At 39.1% G+C, this 18,370-nt stretch overlaps 1 protein-coding gene across 1 annotated transcript in view; it reads left to right on the forward strand.

The window, feature by feature from the left end:
* Positions 1-17,586, forward strand: part of AAMDC (adipogenesis associated, Mth938 domain containing) — a 33,964-nt gene extending 16,378 nt beyond the window's left edge. Inside the window, exons 3-4 of the mRNA XM_012651005.1 lie at positions 15,180-15,275; positions 17,400-17,586. Of these exons, the coding sequence (XP_012506459.1) occupies positions 15,180-15,275; positions 17,400-17,540 (237 nt within the window). The 3' untranslated portion in view covers positions 17,541-17,586. The remainder of the gene's footprint in view (positions 1-15,179; positions 15,276-17,399) is intronic.
* The last annotated feature ends 784 nt before the right edge of the window (positions 17,587-18,370 follow it).

The following is an 18,370-nucleotide window of genomic DNA, read 5'->3' on the forward strand; positions in this document are numbered from 1 at the left end:
TTTTTATTTTTTATTTTTTTATTTTTTTTTTGAGACAGAGTCTCACTCTGTTGCCCTGGCTAGAGTTAGTGCCATGGCATAAGCCTAGCTCACAGCAACCTCAAACTCCTGAGCTCAAGTGATCCTACTGCCCCAGCCTCCCGAGTAGCTGGGACTACAGGCACTACAGGCATGCGCCACCATGCCCGGCTAATTTTTTCTATATATTTTTAGTTGGCCGATTAATTTCTTTCTCATTTTAGTAGAGGCGGGGTTTCGCTCTTGCTCAGGCTGATCTCAAACTCCTGAGCTCAAACAATCCGCCCGCCTCGGCCTCCCAGAGAGCTAGGATTACAGGCGTGAGCCACCGCGCCTGGCCTCGAGATAGCAATCTTGATTTAAATACCACAGATTCTCACCTGTCTTACCAAATGTCTTAGTTCAGGCTGCTATAACAAAGTATCATAGACTGGGTACCTTAAACTATAAACATTTATTTCTCATAGTTCTAGAGGCAGAAAGTATGAGATCAGGATGCCAGCATGGTTGGGTTCTGGTGAGTGAGTTCGCCTTCTTCCAGTATGCAGACAGCCAACTTCTTGTATCTTCACATGATGGAAAGAGAGCTAACTAGCTCTCTGGCTTCTTCTTATAAGGGCACTAATCCCATTCCTGAAGGCTCCACCTTTATGATTTAGTTACCTCCCATAGTCCCCACCTCTGAATACCATCACATTGGGATTAGGGTTTCAATATATGAATTTCGTAGGGACACAAACATTCAGTCCATTGTAGCAAATTTTTATAGATTTTCATGTATAGATGTTTCTTCATTTGCTATTTGCTCTTAAGACCATTTCCAGAGGCTTTTCTGGTTTTTTCTTGTTGTTTTTGTGGGTTTTGGTTTTGGTTTTTCTTTGTTGTTGTTTTTAATAATTTTCACTTAGAGTGGGTCACTGGAGCTCCTCATGATGTAATGATAGAAGTAGACCCTTCATTTTTGAAGGATAGTTTTGTTGGATATAGAATTCTTTTCTTTGTCTTTCAGCCTTTGAATATGCTATCCCACTGCCTTTGGCCTCTTTGGTTTCTAATTTTAAATCAACTGTTAGTGTGATTAAAGGTCCCTTGGACTTGATAAGTCACTTCTCTCTCGCTGCTTTCAAAACTCTTTGTCTTTAGCTTTAAATAGTTTAAACATGTTTAGGTGTGGATATCTTTGAGTTTATCCTACTTGGACTTTATTAAACTTCATGGACATGTATACTGTTTTTCATCAAATTTGGGAAGTTTTTAGCTATTATTTCTTCAAATATTTTTTCTATTCCTTTTATCTCTCTTCTTCTGTGACCCCATCATGAATATATTGGTATGCTTTAGGGTGTGAACTAAAATAAAATCTTAAGCCCCCCCAACCAGCTGACTGAATGGACCCCCTCTTGGCCAAGGAGTCCCCAGAAATACCCTAAAGCTGGCCATAAGAAGAGAGGTCAGACATGCCTCATCCTGCCCCTCTCCCTTCTTGGAGATATCCTTTGCAGCTCATTAACAAGCCTAAGACTATGCTAGGCAAAGCTTGAACCACACCTGCAGCTCCTCAATTTACTTAACAGATCCCTTGAGTCTGGGTATTTGCCTGGTGTCTTGTCTCTGATTAACAGACTTCCTTACCTTAACTTAAAACATTCCAAGCATTTAGACAAAGTTTCATTTCTTTCACCAGTTACAAACCAAGGAATCTTTAAACCCACTTATACCCTGTAAGGACCGCCCCTCCTTGGAAATATTTCCCCTTTTCTAGCCAAACCATGTACACCTTCTATGTATTGATTTACGTGTAATTCCTGACTCCCTGAATTGTATAAAACCAAACTGTATCATACCTAATGGGTACAATGTACACAAACTGGGTGCTGGGCACACTTACAACTTTGATTCAAGAAGTACAAAAGCAGGCCAGGCACAGTGGCTCACGCCTGTAATCCTAGCACTCTGGGAGGCCGAGGCAGGTGGATCGTTTTAGCTCAGGAGTTTGAGACCAGCATGAGCAAGAGCGAGACCCCGTTTCCACTAAAAATGGAAATAAATTAGCTGTACAGCTAAAAATAGATAGAGAAAAAATTAGCCAGGCATGGTGGCGCATGCCTGTAGTCCCAGCTACTTGGGAGGCTGAGGCAGAAGGATCGCTTGAGCCCAGGAGTCTGAGGTTGTTGTGAGCTAGGCTGACGCCACGGCACTTACTCTAGCCCAGGCAAAAAGAGTGAGACTCTGTCTCAAAAAAAAAAAAAAATGTTACAGCTCTTTTAGAATTTGTCTAGCAGGTTTTCCGGTCCTTACCGGAAGACCCTTTTAAAATAAATAAAAATAAAAATAAAACTGTATAGCACTCTGGGAGGCCGAGGCAGGTGGATCGTTTTAGCTCAGGAGTTTGAGACCAGCATGAGCAAGAGCGAGACCCCGTTTCCACTAAAAATGGAAATAAATTAGCTGTACAGCTAAAAATAGATAGAGAAAAAATTAGCCAGGCATGGTGGCGCATGCCTGTAGTCCCAGCTACTTGGGAGGCTGAGGCAGGAGGATCGCTTGAGCCCAGGAGTTTGAGGTTGCTGTGAGCTAGGCTGACGCCACGGCACTCTAGCCAGGGCAATAGAGCCAGACTCTGTCTCAAAAAAAAAAACAAACTGTATTCTCTATTTTGGTGTTATACTTTCCTATAGTTCCTTTGAACATGGTTTCCTTTAGTGCTTATTATATATTTAAAATAGCTGATTAATAGTCTTTCTCTAGTTAAGTCCAACATCTCGGCTTCCTCAGAGATAGTTTCTGTTGACTGCTTTTTTTTCTCCTGTATGGGTCCTCCTTTCTTACTTTCTCTTGCTTTATGTCCTCCTGTCTTTCTTTGTTGTTTACATTTCTCAATTTTTGGTTGAGAACTGGACATTTTACATAATGTAATGTAGCAACTCTGGAAATCAACTTCCCTTCCCATTCCCAAGGTTTGTTGCTGTCGTTTATTGTTATTAATTTGTTCCTATCTAGTTCTTTAATGTCTATGTTCTTCGTCACGTAAGTTTGCATTCTTTGTCATGTGTGGCTGCTGAAGTCTGCTCAGTTACTTTAGTGATGAGCTAATGGTTTTGTTGTTGAAACCACAGGGGGTTTTGGTCTAGGTCCAGGTGTTCCTTATACAAAGATCCAATTATTGAGACAATGAGGATTGCCACATTTTTTAATACAACAGACATCCCCTCAGGAGAATAAGACAAGTTGCCTCAAATCTGACTCTTCCACTAAGGGAGATCATGGGCTTTTAAAGGAGGGACCACATGCCTTGGGGCAGGTCCTGGTGTAACTGACTAGGGGCCAAGTGCATTGGGGGCAGGTTGTGGGGGATGGTGAATCTTCGTGTCAGGAAGTCTACCCATAGGTAGACTTCAGAATCTCAGCTCCTTTGTCTTGAGAAAATCAACCATTTCAGGGAAACATTTCAAAAGATCAAGTTATTTAAGGGTGAAGATTATAAAAAAAACCATACAAGTTCATTGAAATTTGTTCATAGAGCCAGTTACAATTTGACAGAGGTTTCCTTACATTGCTGAAATCAGGTATTTAGATTTACCCACATTTCTCTACCAGTTTCCTTTCTCATTATTCCTTTTTGTAGTTTAGATCTTTTGGGATCAGTTTCTTTCTTTTTGAATCAATATCATTTAGAAGTTCCTGTAGTGAGGCTCTCTTGGTGAACTCTCTCAGTTTTTGTTTGTCTGAAAAGGTCCTTGATATTAATTCTAATTTGTCTTGTTATTCTAAGTTGGCAATAGTTTTTCAGAACTTTATCTGTGGGAATCCTGAATGGTCTGACTATGCCCTTTTTTGAGATCTGTCCTGCTAAAGGAGATTTATATTTGCTTCTAGGCATCCTATATTATTCTCAATCTGGGATACTTTTAATTTCTTGACTGAGGGTTTCCTAGACCAGGCTAATAGTGTGTATTTGAGCCCCAAACTGATGTGCAAGCAGGTTTGTGGTTATAAATTCTCAGAGGAGACTTTTCCCTCCACCTAGAGCCAAGGCTGAGACAGTGGGTGGATTTTTGGGGTCAGTCATTTCAACCAAGATGAGTTTAAGAAGACTGTTTTAAGATTTGGAAGGATGTCTCAGTTCCAGTTTCCCACCTTGTCTCCGCCTCAGCATGGGTGTTAAAATGCAAGACTCCGAGAATGGCAAATGCCCCAGGATAACTTCAATATCAGTTTACCACTTTGATTTCCAACTCTCTCTTCACTTTTGGCCTCTGTGCATTTCCCTTTCCTTTTTGTAAACTCAGCTATGCATTTCAAAGGATGTTTATTTTTATCTGACATTTTGTTTAAGGAAATGTTTCAGGTTGTATAGTCTATCACATTGTTTTGCATAGTAAACAGTTAGTCCTACATAATCAGGACCCACATAAAAGAGAGCTCCAATACACTCTCTGTTCATGCCTTGGTTCTGAACTGTATGCACTCTTGACTTGATCTTGACACCTAGTTGCTTCTTAGCTACCAACTTGGATCATAAATCATGGAATATACCTGGATTGGTGAAAGGAATGGAAGGGACATAATGAGAGAAGGCTACGGAATAAGAAGCCCTAAATCTTGTGGCCTACTTGAACCAGATAGCTCCATTATAGTGTTTCATAGACTGACACTGAAGAGGTGCAAGAGTGGGCAGTGGTGTGGTTGACAGAGGGTCTGTACATGCAGAGCTAAGTTTATATTTTATTCAATGAATAAGTTATAATCACTTTAGATACTATATTAGTCAGGGTTCTCTAGAAAAACAGAACCAGTAGGATGTATACGAAATATATAAAAGGAGGTTTACTATGTGGAATTGACTCAACCATGATCTGCTCTCTGCAAGTTGGGGACCCAGGAAAGCCAGTGGTATAATTCAGTCTCAGTCTGAAGGCCTGAGAACCAGGGGAGCTGGTGGTTTAAATCCCAGTCCTAGGGCAGGAGAAGATGAAATGAGATGTCCCAGCTAAAGTGGTGAAGCAGGAGCAAATTCTCCTTCCTCTGCCTTTTGTTCTTTTCAGGCCCTCAATGGATGATGCCCACCAACACTGGAGAGGGCATTCTACTGAGTTCATCAATTCAAATGCTAATCTCAGTCATAAACACCCTCACAGACACACCCAGACATAATATTTAATCTAGGCACCCTGTGACCCAGTCAAGTTGTCACATGAAATTAATCATCACAGATACTAATGTGGATGAGTGATGTATCTGACAAAGGTTATCCAGACTGTGGTTTAAGATATACTGGAGCATGAACTTCTCAGTGTTCCATACTAGAGAGATTTGTTTCCCCTCAAAAATATATTTAGCACGTATATTGTATTTTTCCCACACAAGACCATATGAGTTAATATTACCATTATCCTCATTGTTTATTTATAGAAACTTACACACAGAGAAGTTATATAACTTGTGGAGGCACAGAGCTAGAAAAGTGTGAAATCAAACAGTAAACTCAGGTCAGATTCCAACTTTCTTTAATGTTCCTTTTGACTATATATATATATATATATATTTTCCTCTTATTAAGATTAAAAACTACACAACTGTGAAGGTTCCATTGATGATAAAGGAAAATAGGAAAAGGTTACCGTAAGTTTAGTTTTTACCTTGTTAGCTTCATTTGTCAGCAGGAAGAGGAAGTGTTCTCCATCTAGTTGGAGAGAGAGGTATGGGGAAAGATGAGGAAAGAAAAACTGAGGTGTTGATCTAGAACTCATCTGTGTAGAGGCAAAAGTACATAGGATCAAAGCTATGTAAGCTTCAGAATCTTCATCAGTAAAATGAAGATAGCAATATCACCTACCTCTTAGAGTTGATCTAAGGATTAATGTACAGTGATAGGTGTATTGTAAGTAATCAATAAATGAAGCTATTTTTAAGTTAGTAGTAGCATAGATGGAAATGACATAACAAATTTGAAAACTGTTAAGAAAGTGAAATTGACAGGGTAACGTGACTTACTAGATTTAACAGATAAGGGAGAATTCTATCATGGATAAATGGGTGGTGGTACCATTCATTGAAACTGGGTAACTTAGGGAAGAAACAGATGTGTTTATATTTGGGGCAGGGGTTAGGTAGAGAAAATGATGAATTCTTTTGGAACATGTTGATCTTGAACTTATATTAGGGCATCTCGATAGAGATATTTGGTAAACATTTAGATTCATAGGTCTAGGCACTGTCACTTTTTAGGTGGATAATCTTAAACAAGTTATTTAGCCTCTGTACCTCAGTTTAATCATCTATAAAAGAGAATAGTGTCTGTTTGTCACAGATTTATGTAAGAGTAAGGGATGGATTGGGAAGAATAAATTTTAAAATGTATGCAAGTGGCCTTGCTCAAGTAAATTCTCGTTCTTTCTTTTCTCTTAACTGATAGTTCTCAAAGTATGATTTATCATGTAGAGTGTTCATTTAAAATGTAGATTCTGTATCTTCCTCCCTTTCCTCACCTGCTGAATCAGTCTCTTGGGGTTGGGGCCTAAAACTAATGTACTTAATGGGGTTGCTTTAATATTAAATGTGTTTATCTTTGGAAAGCATCTATCCTAGTGCCTTTCACATAGTGTATACTTAAAAAAAGTTAATTTTCTTCTCTTCCTGAGTTACCTAGCATAATACCTAGCACATAATAATACTCGAGACTATTAGTTGCTCTTGCCCCTTTCTCCCAATGTGATTTTGCTTTTTTTTTTTTTCTTTTTGGACAGGGTCTCATTCTGTTGCCCAGGCTGGAGTGCTTTGGCATGATTGTAGCTCACTGACTGCAACCTTAAACTCCTGGGCTCAAGAGATCCTCCTGCCTCAGCCTCCCGAGTAGCTGCGACTACAGTCATGCACCACTACACCCAGCTAATTTTTCTGTTGTTTGTAGAGAACAGATCTTGCTATGTTGCTCAGGCTGGTCCTGAATTCCTGGTCTCAAGTGATCCTCCCACCTTGGCATCCCAGAGCGCTGGGATTACAGGGCTGGCATTACAGGCGTGAGCAACTGTGCCTGGCCCCCTTGCTCCTTTTTTTTTCATTCACTTAATATATACAGAAAATCAGGACATCAGTTCATAGAGTTCTTTTTGAACCACTACAGAGTAATCCACTTTATGAATACAATATTGTTTATTCAATTTAGTGCTAATGGATGGACACTTAGATTGCTTTCAATATTTTGCTGTTATAAATAATGCTATAATGAATAACCTTGTACATGTTTTTGGTATTGTTGAAAGTGTATCATGGCCAGGCATGGTGGCTCACACCTATAATCCCAGCACTTTGGGAGGCTGAGGCAGGAAGATTGCTTGGGGCCAGGAGTTCAAAACTAGCCTGGGCAACCCTGTCTCTACAAAAAATAAAAAAAATTTTAAAAAAAGGAAGTGTATCTTCGAGGTAAATTCGAGAAGAACTAGGATTGTGGTTGAAGTATAAAAGTAAATGTAGATTTGTTAGATATTTCCCAATTCCGTTTATAGGGGTTGTACCATATTTTAGTATTACCCACAGTTTATAAGAAGGCCAATTTTGAAATGTGGAAATGATTAAATCAGTTAGTAAAAATGAACAGTATTCCATATTGCTTTCTTTATTGAAGTCAAAGTTGAAACAGAATAGAAGGTGAAAGCTCCCAAGAATGACAGATTTTGGTGACTTCTCAAACCCTTTTGGAATCCTTCATTAATGCTCAAGCATTCTAGCATCCAAAAATCAATTTGGATATGTAGCATCATTCATTCACTATGAAGGAATAGTGTGTATTATCATTATCCAACATTTTAAAATATGTAGGGTTTGCTTACTAGGTGCCAGGCATTGTCTTTAAGATAAATCACTTGTTTCTGTCTTTAAGGAGCTCTATGGGGGAATTAAGCAAAAAGAGAATTGTAATAAGTGCTACAGTAGATGAACCAAGAGGTATAATGGGAGTAGAAAGGAAGGAGTACCTAAAATTGACTGGATGACTTCAGAGAGTCTTTACAGAAGGTGTGATCTTTGACTTGACTCTTGAAGGAGATGTTTCCCAGGTAAACTAGGGTAACTAGCTTACTGGCAGGAAAAACATATGCTTAAACATACAAGCATGGGGAAAATGCTGGAGTAGGATCATGGGAAAAACTCTTTAATTGGTCACCAATATCTATAAACATTTATTTTTATAGGAGGCTCTAATATCATATAGTGAGTTGGGGCTAGATTGATATTTAAAGTCCCTCCAAGTCTTATATCCTGCTACTCTGATTATTTAGGCTAATATGGTAGACTTGAATTTTACTCAGAGATTAAATTTTAAAGTCAGCAGTTAAAATTAAAAGTGCTTATAGTCTAAATCCTTTAGGAAGATCCCTTCAGTGTTAGAACTTATTGGTTATCTTTGATGAGGACCAGATAAAGTAGTTGCCTTGCATTTAGATCCATATTGTATGAAAAATGCATATTGTAGTTTTAAACACTAGAAACATAGTAAGTCAAATTTCATGTTAGAAGCAGCAACTATGAAATTGAAATGGAAGGAATAGCAGATACCTGTCTGCTATCTCATGCAGAATCGAGGGCATATGTTCCTGGAATAGAATGGCTGAATTACCCTATTTCAGTAGTCCTTTCTCTCTCTTTTTCTGGAAACACATAGTTGAATTCCTATAGGGTTATATTCTGCGTATAATACCTAGTCCCTTGTAGTGGTCTACTGTAGTTGACTCCCTAACATTCATTCTGCCCCAAATGATTTGCCTAACCAATCAAGGTTTAGTTTAGGAATGGGTCTGTGTATTACTTAGTGTAAAGGCCAAGCTGTTGTAATAGATATCCTGAAATCCAGGGCTTAAAGAAGATACAACTGTATTTCTCTCATAAATTCATGCAGCCGGTCTAAGTTGGGTGATAGGGTGGAGGAGGTGTGGATATCTCTGCTGCACAAGGTCATTTAGGGACCCAGGTTTTTTCTTTGTGTTGCTCTACCATCTCCTAGAGCATTTGAGTGGTGGGAACTAGTTGTAGGTAGGCCAGGATTCTAACTTGAAGGAGAAAGAGAAGAAAATCTCACACCAAACCCAGATGTGGAATCATTTCTTCTGCTCACATTCCATTGAATTTTATATTGGTGAAAGCAGTCACATGGCCACAACTAGCTGCAAGAAAGGCAAAAAATGGAGTCTCTAGCTTAGCAGCCATGTACCACGGGAAAGGGTCAGAATGGATTTTGAAAGAGCAACTAGCAGTCTGCCTCTGTGAGATGGGAAGTTAAGTCTGCTAGTGGGCTTTTGGAAAAGATTTGCTCTCTTCTAAACTAATAAAGAAACATATATATTACTAGACCCAAAATTTGTTTTTAATATTTTTATAATTCCTTTAGTATAAGATCTGTTTCCTTTGTAATCTCATATATTTTAATTTATTTTATAGATTTTTAAACATTATTCTGAGAAGGGGGCCAGAGGCTTCACCAGACTGCCAGGGCCCTATGGCACAGAAACAGGCCTCTGCCCTGGCAGAGGCAGCAAGATCATTAAGAGCCTGTTAATTCAGATAAGCAATAATGAGACTGTGACTCAGGCAGTGTCCTCAGGGGACAGATTCCAGAGATCCTTTAACCTTCACCCACAGAATCTGCTTTTATCAGCAACTGTAACCAGATAATGGCAGAACTACTACCCATTTATGCATACTTTATTTTGGCAGAAGGAAATACTTCCTTGAAAGTGTAGTTTAGGAATGTTTTCTTTTCAAATTTAATACAAAATAGGGGGCAATGTTTGAGCCCTATAGGATGCCATCCTGTTGTTTAGCGGGCATAATGTTGGATATTTTTCCACAATTAATAGCTTTCCCCTAAGAAAAAACAAGCTTTACAACTAGGACATGTGACAGAAAGCCTCTTAGACAAGAGGAACAGAATCAGACATTCAATAGGGATGTGAGCCTTAGTGATTTGCCCTAAGGGATTGGAGGAAGCACAGGAGGAGCTGGTGGGAGGTTGAGGACGCCTCAATAACAGATTGATGCTTCAGTCCCAGGCCTCTGCACAAAACCGAGAGTAATCACTACCAATGCCTGGACCTACAGGACATCGCAGTTATCTTTCATTGCTCTGTACGTAACACCATGGGCCTGCAGTAAAGCAGCAACAGCCATATTCATCACTTGAGTTCCATTGATCCAGCAACTCTGATGGGCTGCGGCTGTCTCCAGTCTGAATCTCCAGAGGATTATGGATTTGCACTCTCTTCTGACCTTTCACTTGATTTCTAGGAGTCCGTGGCCTTGTTTCATTATACTAGTATGTGAGCTCTTAGAGTATGTGGATCATGGTGCTGCTCAAAGTAGGTGCTATTCTTTGTTAAATGAAGGAATCATTCAAATTCAGGTAAATGCGTTTATTTAAGGAAGGTGAAGATCTCCAACCCTAACCTATAATTCTATTAAATATTTACCATATCTCTAGAAAAAACATTAAGCTTTTAAATCATATTTATTCAGCTCAGGGTGGTTCTATGATTGGTCACCAGAGCTGTAGAACTAAAAAGGACATGTAGGCTGGGCGTGGTAGCTCACGCTTATAATCCTAGCACTCTGGGAGGCTAAGGCGGGGAGATTGTTTGAGCTCAGGAGTTCAAGACCAGCCTGAGCAAGAGTGAGACCCCATCTCTACTAAAAATAGAGAAAGAAATTAGCTGGACAACTAGAAATATATAGAAAAAAGTAGCCGGGCATGATGGTGCATGCCTGTAGTCCCAGCTACTTGGGAGGCTGAGGCAGGAGGATCGCTTGAGCCAGGAGTTTTGAGGTTGCTGTGAGCTAGGCTGACACCACGGCACTCTAACCTGGGCAACAGAGTGAAATTCTGTCTCAAAAAAAAAATAAAACATGTAATCCAATCCTGTAACAGTCTTTAAGAACTAGGTGTAATCAAGTGAAAATATATCCCTTATTTTGTTTTGCCTTTAAAAAGTTATAAACTTAAATACTGTTATAAGAAAACAATCTAATTTCGCCAAATCTCTTGTGATCTTTGTGGAGAACGGGGAAAGCTGGAGGCAGAGGCACTGTTCAGAGACACTTGGGCACTAGCTCTGCATCCTTTCCCAAGATGAGGATGCACCTTTGCTGCTGATCAGTTTGGTTCACTCTTTGACATACAGGAATTCTAACCTAGAACACTCTTTGATATTCCGTTAAACATGAGTGCATACAAGTTTTAGTGTAAATTCTTCAGGAAGATGCTGATGAGATAAGCCTGAAAATAAAAGGCTAGTAGTGAGAGAGAATTTGGCTTTGTTATCGGCTCTGGAACACTGACAGTGAAGAATGTCACCAGCAGCTGCCTGCTCCACAAGGAATCAAGAGGCATGGGGAAAGCCAGCAAAGATATGCTGCATCTTTTCTGCTTTGTGTAGCCATGGGCTTCTGTTAAGTTCTGTCTCCTTGGCTAAATAAATCAGGGAGCAGATGAGTGTGTATGTGTACCTGTATGTGGTCTCTTCCTACTAATATATAACTTGCTTATATAATACTACTATACTTTTTTTTTAAGAAAAACTTTTATTTTGAAATAATTTCAGACTTACAGAAAAGTTACAAGAATAGTACAAAGAATTCTCAATGTATTTTTCACCCAGATCAAAATGTTAATATTTTATAGTTTTTTTATTATTCTCTCCATCTATAGGTAGCTTTTTTTCCTGAACTTGAGTCTGTTATAGGTATTATACCCCTTTACTCCTACATACCTGTGTATATTTCCTAAAAAACAAAAATATTTTCTTACATAATCATAATAAAATGATCAGAATCAGGAAATTAATAAATGCTATTAGCTAATATACAGATCTTATTAAAATTTACATGTCATATTAATGGAGTCATATAGTATGTAATCTTTTGAGACTTGTTTGTTTCACTTAGCATAATACATTTTAGATTCATCCATGTTGGCATGTGTATCAATAAATTATTTCTTTTTATTGATGAGTAATATCCCACTGTTTGAATTATAACACAATCTGTCTATCCATTCACCAGTTGAACATTTGGATTGTTTCTAGTTCGGGGCTACTACTAATAAAGCTGCTATGGACATTCAGGTACAGGTTTTTGTAATAAGAGTTTTCATTTCCAGGAGTGTCATTGCTGAGTTTCATGATTAATGTTGAACTTTAGGAGAAACTGCCAAACTGTTTTCCAAAGTAGCTCTATATTACCACCAGCAATGTATAAAAGATCCAATTTCTCTGTATCCTCACCAGCATTTGGTGTCCCATTGTGGTTTTAATATGCATTTCCACAGTGACTAATGATATTGAGAGTCTTCATGTACAAAGGGACCGGCCATATATCTTTTTTGGTTATGTTTTCAACTGTTATGCCCATTTAAAAAATTCACTTGTTTTCTTATTGTGTTTTGAAAGTTCCTTTATATATTCTGAATACAAGTACTACGTGAGATATGTGATGTGCAAATATTTTATCCCGATCTGTATATTTTCTTTCCATCATGTTAACAGTGGTGAGGGAGAAAGAGCTATGGTTGAAGCAGTGGAAGAAGGGCAGCGTGACCCGAGTGTGGAGCATGAAGAAAGTGGTATGCAGTGAGGCTGGAGAGGTAGCCGGGAACTTACAGACCATGTTAAGGAGCTTGGCATTTATTCTAAGGGCAGTGAGAAGCCACTGAATGCTGTTAAGAAAAAGAATGACATGAATGAATTTGCTTTATGTGAGAGTTTTTTTTGTTGTTGATTTTTTTAGAGATGGAGTCTCACTATGTTATATTTGTTTTCTATTTGTCCTCTTAAGCTTCATGTTTGCATTTATATCTTATGTCACCCATTTGTTTTCAACTTGTGTCTTTATATTTATTTTTTTCTATTTTAATTTATTTATTTTTCTTTTTAATCACAGGCTTGTTCTTTGATGTGTCTTTAAAGTAAACAGCATTTAGTTAGATGCTTTTTTATGTTCTGACAATCTTGGAGGTTTAAATGTTTTATCTTTATCTTGATATTTGCTTTCTATTTGTCCTCACGTTCTTTGCTCCTGCCTTTTTTTTTTCTTTGAGACAGGATCTTTCTCTCTCTCTCTGATGCTCAGTATAGAGTGCAGTGGCACCATCATAGCTCACTGCAACCTCAAACTCCTGGGCTCAAGTGATCTTCCTGCTTCAGCCTCCCAAGTGGCTGGGACTACAGGCACACACTGCCATACCCACCTAATTTTTCTATTTTCTTTTTTTTTTTTTTTCAGAGATAAGGCCTCACTATATTGCCCAGAAACTTCCTGCCTCAGCCTCCCAAAATGCTAGGATTATAGGCATGAGTAACCACACCCAGCCCTCTTTTTTGTTAATCATGTGTTTTTTAATATTCCATTGTGTCTCCTCTATTGGCCTTTTAACTCTCCTGTCCATGTGTGTGAGAGAGAAGAGATTATTCTGCGGAAGAGATTGTTCCGGGGAAGATTCAGGTTTACATTTAAACTAACACTTACTGTGTACCTGCAAGGGGCCAGTTACTGGGCTATGCACAACTCCTCTATGTGGTCATTAGCTTAGTTCTTTCAAGCTGCAAGAAAGTTGCTCCCTGGGTATAGTAGTCTAGTAATGTGCATTAAACCACAAGTAAAACATGTTTGAGTTCAAATCCCAGCTCCACCATTTGGCAATTGTGTCATCTTGGCTAAGCTACATATCTTTTATAAGATTCAGTTTCCTTATCTATAAAATGAGGAGAATGGAAGCTTTTGTGCTTATTTGACAGGCTCATTATGCAGATCACATGGAAATAATTTATATAGATGTATTATGAAAACTGTAATGTAAATATTACTATAGGATTTAATGAAAAACTCATATTCACTCTCCCCATACCTTTTATAAATATACAAATTTCAGTCCTATCTCATCTAAACCATCTTTCTGAACTGAAAAACCCTTCTGGTCCATTTGTTATCTTCCTGATAATTTTAGCAGCTCTTTCCTTACACCATCTCTGTGATTAGAATGTAACCCTTCTACGACCATGGCATAAAGGCATACTACTACTCATACTTCAAGAGTCACTAAAAACAGCATGTCTTCCATGACAATTTCCCAGTCATGTTTACTCACTTCATCTTCTGAAATGCTCAACGCTCTTTTTATCTCAGGCTATTGTAAATATTTGCACATGTTCACTAACTTTACCTGAGTAAAACTCCTCCAAGGAATATTTGGTTGATCTCAGTATTTCTAGTGCTTAGTCTAGGACTTGGCACAGACTAAGTTCTCAGTAAATGCTGGTTAAGTGAATGAAAAGAGAGAGGTATATGGGTCAGAGAAGGAATGCTCTGTCTCTCTGAGCATGCTGAGAGCATCATCCTTGTACATCCCAAACTCTAACTCCCATGTCCCCTTTGCTGATGTAGATATAGTTCAGAAGCCACCATCCTTTAATACTGGATTCATCTTTGTTGAACACCTCACCTTAAATATGCTTGGAAGACTGAGAAGACTTTTCAGACTAATAGGTGGGATTGAAAGCATAAATAGAAGTTTCCTGGGGTTAAGTGGGAAAGTTCAGAAAAAGGTAATAGTGTAGAGATTCATATGAAAATTTTCTAAAGTCCAAATTTTAGTATGGTGTGCAAGTGCTTTCTGCTCCCACCACACCTGCCTCTCTACACTCGCATTGCAGCAAATTACGTATTTTTCCCTAGGCTTTTTCTTTCCTCTGAGCCTTCATACATGCTATTGTATATGGAATGCGTTGTTTCCATGATTTCCTTTAACCTGGATAATTCTGCGTGTCTTTTAGGTTTTAGCTTAAATGTCAGTATCTTTGGGACACCTTCCTTGACCACCTGCCCCGACCTCCCAGGGGTGAATGAGGTACCCATTCTCTATGTTCTCACAATACCCTGAACTTACCTTGAAGCACTTATAAAACTATTGAAATTTCTTTTTGATCTTCTTGACTTTTCACTAGACTTGGAGCTCCTTAAGGGGAGCACTGTATCTTCTCAGTTAATCCCAGGGCCCAGAACGATACCTGGCACCGAATAAACCTCAGTAAACATTTCTTGAATGAATGAACCCCATAAGAATGCCTATTGCAAAGAAAGATTGAGAGCAGGTACCTGTCTATTTCTCTTTCCACATCCAGCATTCTCCTGGTGTGCAGCCTGCAGATGTGAAGGAAGTTGTCGAGAAGGGTGTACAGACTCTTGTGATTGGCCGAGGGATGAGTGAGGCCTTGAAGGTGGGTATTAGTGTACACAGCATTCCTGAGGACAGGTGGGGATCTCTGGGACCTTTGTCTTATGGATGTGTCCTTCTTGGCAGTTTATCTCTATATATCATGCACCCTCATTTTGCTGACCCAGCATAGAGTAATGGCTGCATATACTACTCTGCCTCATCAGGATTGGCTGCTGCAGTCTACCTAACCCTGAGAGACTGTGTCATTTCAGCTGTTTCTTGGAAATGCCTCAACCTTAGAATTTCTCAAGTTCCATAGTTACCAGTATTTTGTCCTTTATATTTTAATACTACTTTACCTCTTTATAGTATATTTTATAGTACATTTTTCTTTCTTTTCTTAGACAATGTAAGTTACGCTTCTTTCCTCTTTCAAAAAACATTTTATTTTTCTTACTGAAATAATATATGATTATAAAAGATTCAAGATTCAATGTAGAAATGTAGAAGTAAAAAGGTAAAAGATTTCCCCTTCCCAATCTCCACATTTGGTGTATACTCCTACATCTCTCTCTGAATGCATCTACAAATATATACACATTTATACATACAGATATACATGTATGCACTTAAAGCCATCTTACATAAATAGGATCAATACTATATGTATTGTTCTGTATCCTTTACCCCCACTTACATTATTACATTATGGACAGCCTTCCACATAAATATATGGAGATCTACTTCATTATTCCTCTATATAGATGTCCCATAATCCTGTTCCTACTGATGAAGGTACCTTTATTTATTTATATTTTTGAAATTTAAACTAGTTTTTCTCCCATTACAATAATTCCTGTCTGTAGCTGGGCACGGTGGCTCACGCCTGTAATCCTAGCTCTCCGGGAGGCCGAGGCAGGCGGATTGTTTGAGCTCAGGAGTTCGAAACCAGCCTGAGCAAGAGCGAGACCCCGTCTCTACTAAAAATTAGAAAGAAATTAATTGGACAACTAAAAATATATAGAAAAAATTAGCCAGGCATGGTGGTGCATGCCTGTAGTCCCAGCTACTCGGGAGGCTGAGGCAGGAGGATCGCTTGAGCCCAGGCGTTTGAGGTTGCTGTGAGCGAGGATGACGCCATGGCACCCTAGCCTGGGCAACACAGTGAGACTCTGTCTCAAAAAAAAAAAATATTTAGGATAATCCATTGAGTTGGGAAAATATCATCTAATAATAGCTGCCCCTATGGAGAATAGCTTTTTTATAAATCCATTTATAAATATTTATTAAGCACTTTCTATGGGTCAGGCACTATTTTAGGCACTGGGGACAGTGAGATAATCTAGACAAACAAGGTTCATGCCTCTCATGGATTATAAAAAAACTAGGCAATTTCAGATAATATTAAACACTGTGAAGAAAATGTTGACTTGCAAAGGGCTATTATGGGATGGTCAAGAAAGGCCTGAGAAGACATTTGAGCTGCAGTGTACATACATTAGTTAATTTCATCCTCACCAACACTGTGATGTAAGCGTCAGTATATGTGTTTTATAGGGGAGGCAGTTGGGGCTGGGAGACTTTAAATAGCGGGCCTAAGGTTTCTTGGTCGGTACATGATAAAGTTGGAATTCAGACTCAGGTTGGACCGACTAAAGACATTTAACATTTACATAGTTTGGGTTCTGCACCATGCTAGACATTTTACATACCCTATGAATTGGGTGTTATTATCCTAATTTACAGAGATGGAAACAAAGGCTCAGAGAATTTAATTCACTTACCCAAGGTTACATTACTAGTATAACCAAAGCTTTATGCATGGGTATTATGATACCTCTGTCAACTTCTCAGAAGCCTTTTATTTATTTATATTTTTGAGACAGAGTCTCACTCTCACCCCAGCTACAGTGCAGTGGCATCATCATAGCTCACTGCAACCTCAAATTCCTGGGCTCAAGCGATCCTCCCATCTTGACCTCCCAAAGTGCTGGGATTATAGGTGTGAACTACCACACCCTGCCCCAGAGGACTTTTTGACTCATTGGGGCTCACTGCCAAATTTTGGACTGGTGACATGCTGGGTGGTCAGGAAGTGACAGTTGTCAGTTTAATTTGCCTTATAACAGGAAAGGAAGCCCTGAGAGGCCATTCCCATACTTATTCATCTCTTTTCTTTTCTCAGGTGCCTCCATCAACTGTGGAGTACCTCAAGAAACATGGAATTGATGTGCGGGTCCTCCAGACAGAGGCGGCAGTGAAGGAGTATAATGCCTTGGCTGCCCAAGGGGTCAGGGTGGGAGGTGTCTTCCATTCTACCTGCTGATGGAGGCTTAGGAGGAGAATAAATCACTAAGCAACTATGCCTGCGACTATCACTCTTACCATTCTCAACACCAGCCTTCCCTAAGCAATTCTGAACACCTGTTCATACCAGGTCCGTGTGCAAGGCTCTTGGGATGCATGGATGACTAAGGCAAGGTCCCTATCCTTGAGGGTGTTAAAAATCAGAAAAGGAGACAGATGTTTACCAAAGTTTAATAATGTGGCTGGAAGTATGAGAAATGTCAGACAAAAATAAAGACTGTGCCTTGAAGGCCAAAAAGTTTCAGTGCATTTAAAATCACATTTTGGTTGATGCTTTGGAATTTTTTTTTGTTTGTTTGTTTTGAGACAGGGTCTCACTCTTTCGCTAGAGTGAGGCTGGAGTGCAGTGGCATGATCGTAGCTCACTGCAGCCTTGAATTCCTGTGCTCAAGCAATCCTCCCACGTCAGCCTTCCCAGTAGCTGGGATTACAGGCGCACACCACTACACCTGGCTGATTTTTTTTTTTTTTAATTTCGTGTAGAGACAGTGTCTTGCTATTAATGTGTTGCCCAGGCTGGCTTTGGAATGTTAATTCATCAATCCAACTAAGATTTTTTTTAGCACCTTTTATGCCAGGCACCGCTCCAGAGAAATAGCAATAAAAGTCTTGTTTTTGTGAAGCTTATATTCCAGTGGGGAAAATAAACAAGTAAACAAATATATAACATAAGTAGAATCTGTTATGAGGAAAAATAAAGGAGGATAAGAAGACAAAGAGTGATGGGGGCTATTTCAGATAAGTGGTCAGGGAAGGTCTCTGCAATGACATATGAACAGAGCCCTGAAT

Source organism: Propithecus coquereli, unplaced genomic scaffold, assembly GCF_000956105.1.
Source record: "Propithecus coquereli isolate 6110/MARCELLA unplaced genomic scaffold, Pcoq_1.0 Scaffold344, whole genome shotgun sequence".
NCBI classification, from domain to species: domain Eukaryota; kingdom Metazoa; phylum Chordata; class Mammalia; order Primates; family Indriidae; genus Propithecus; species Propithecus coquereli.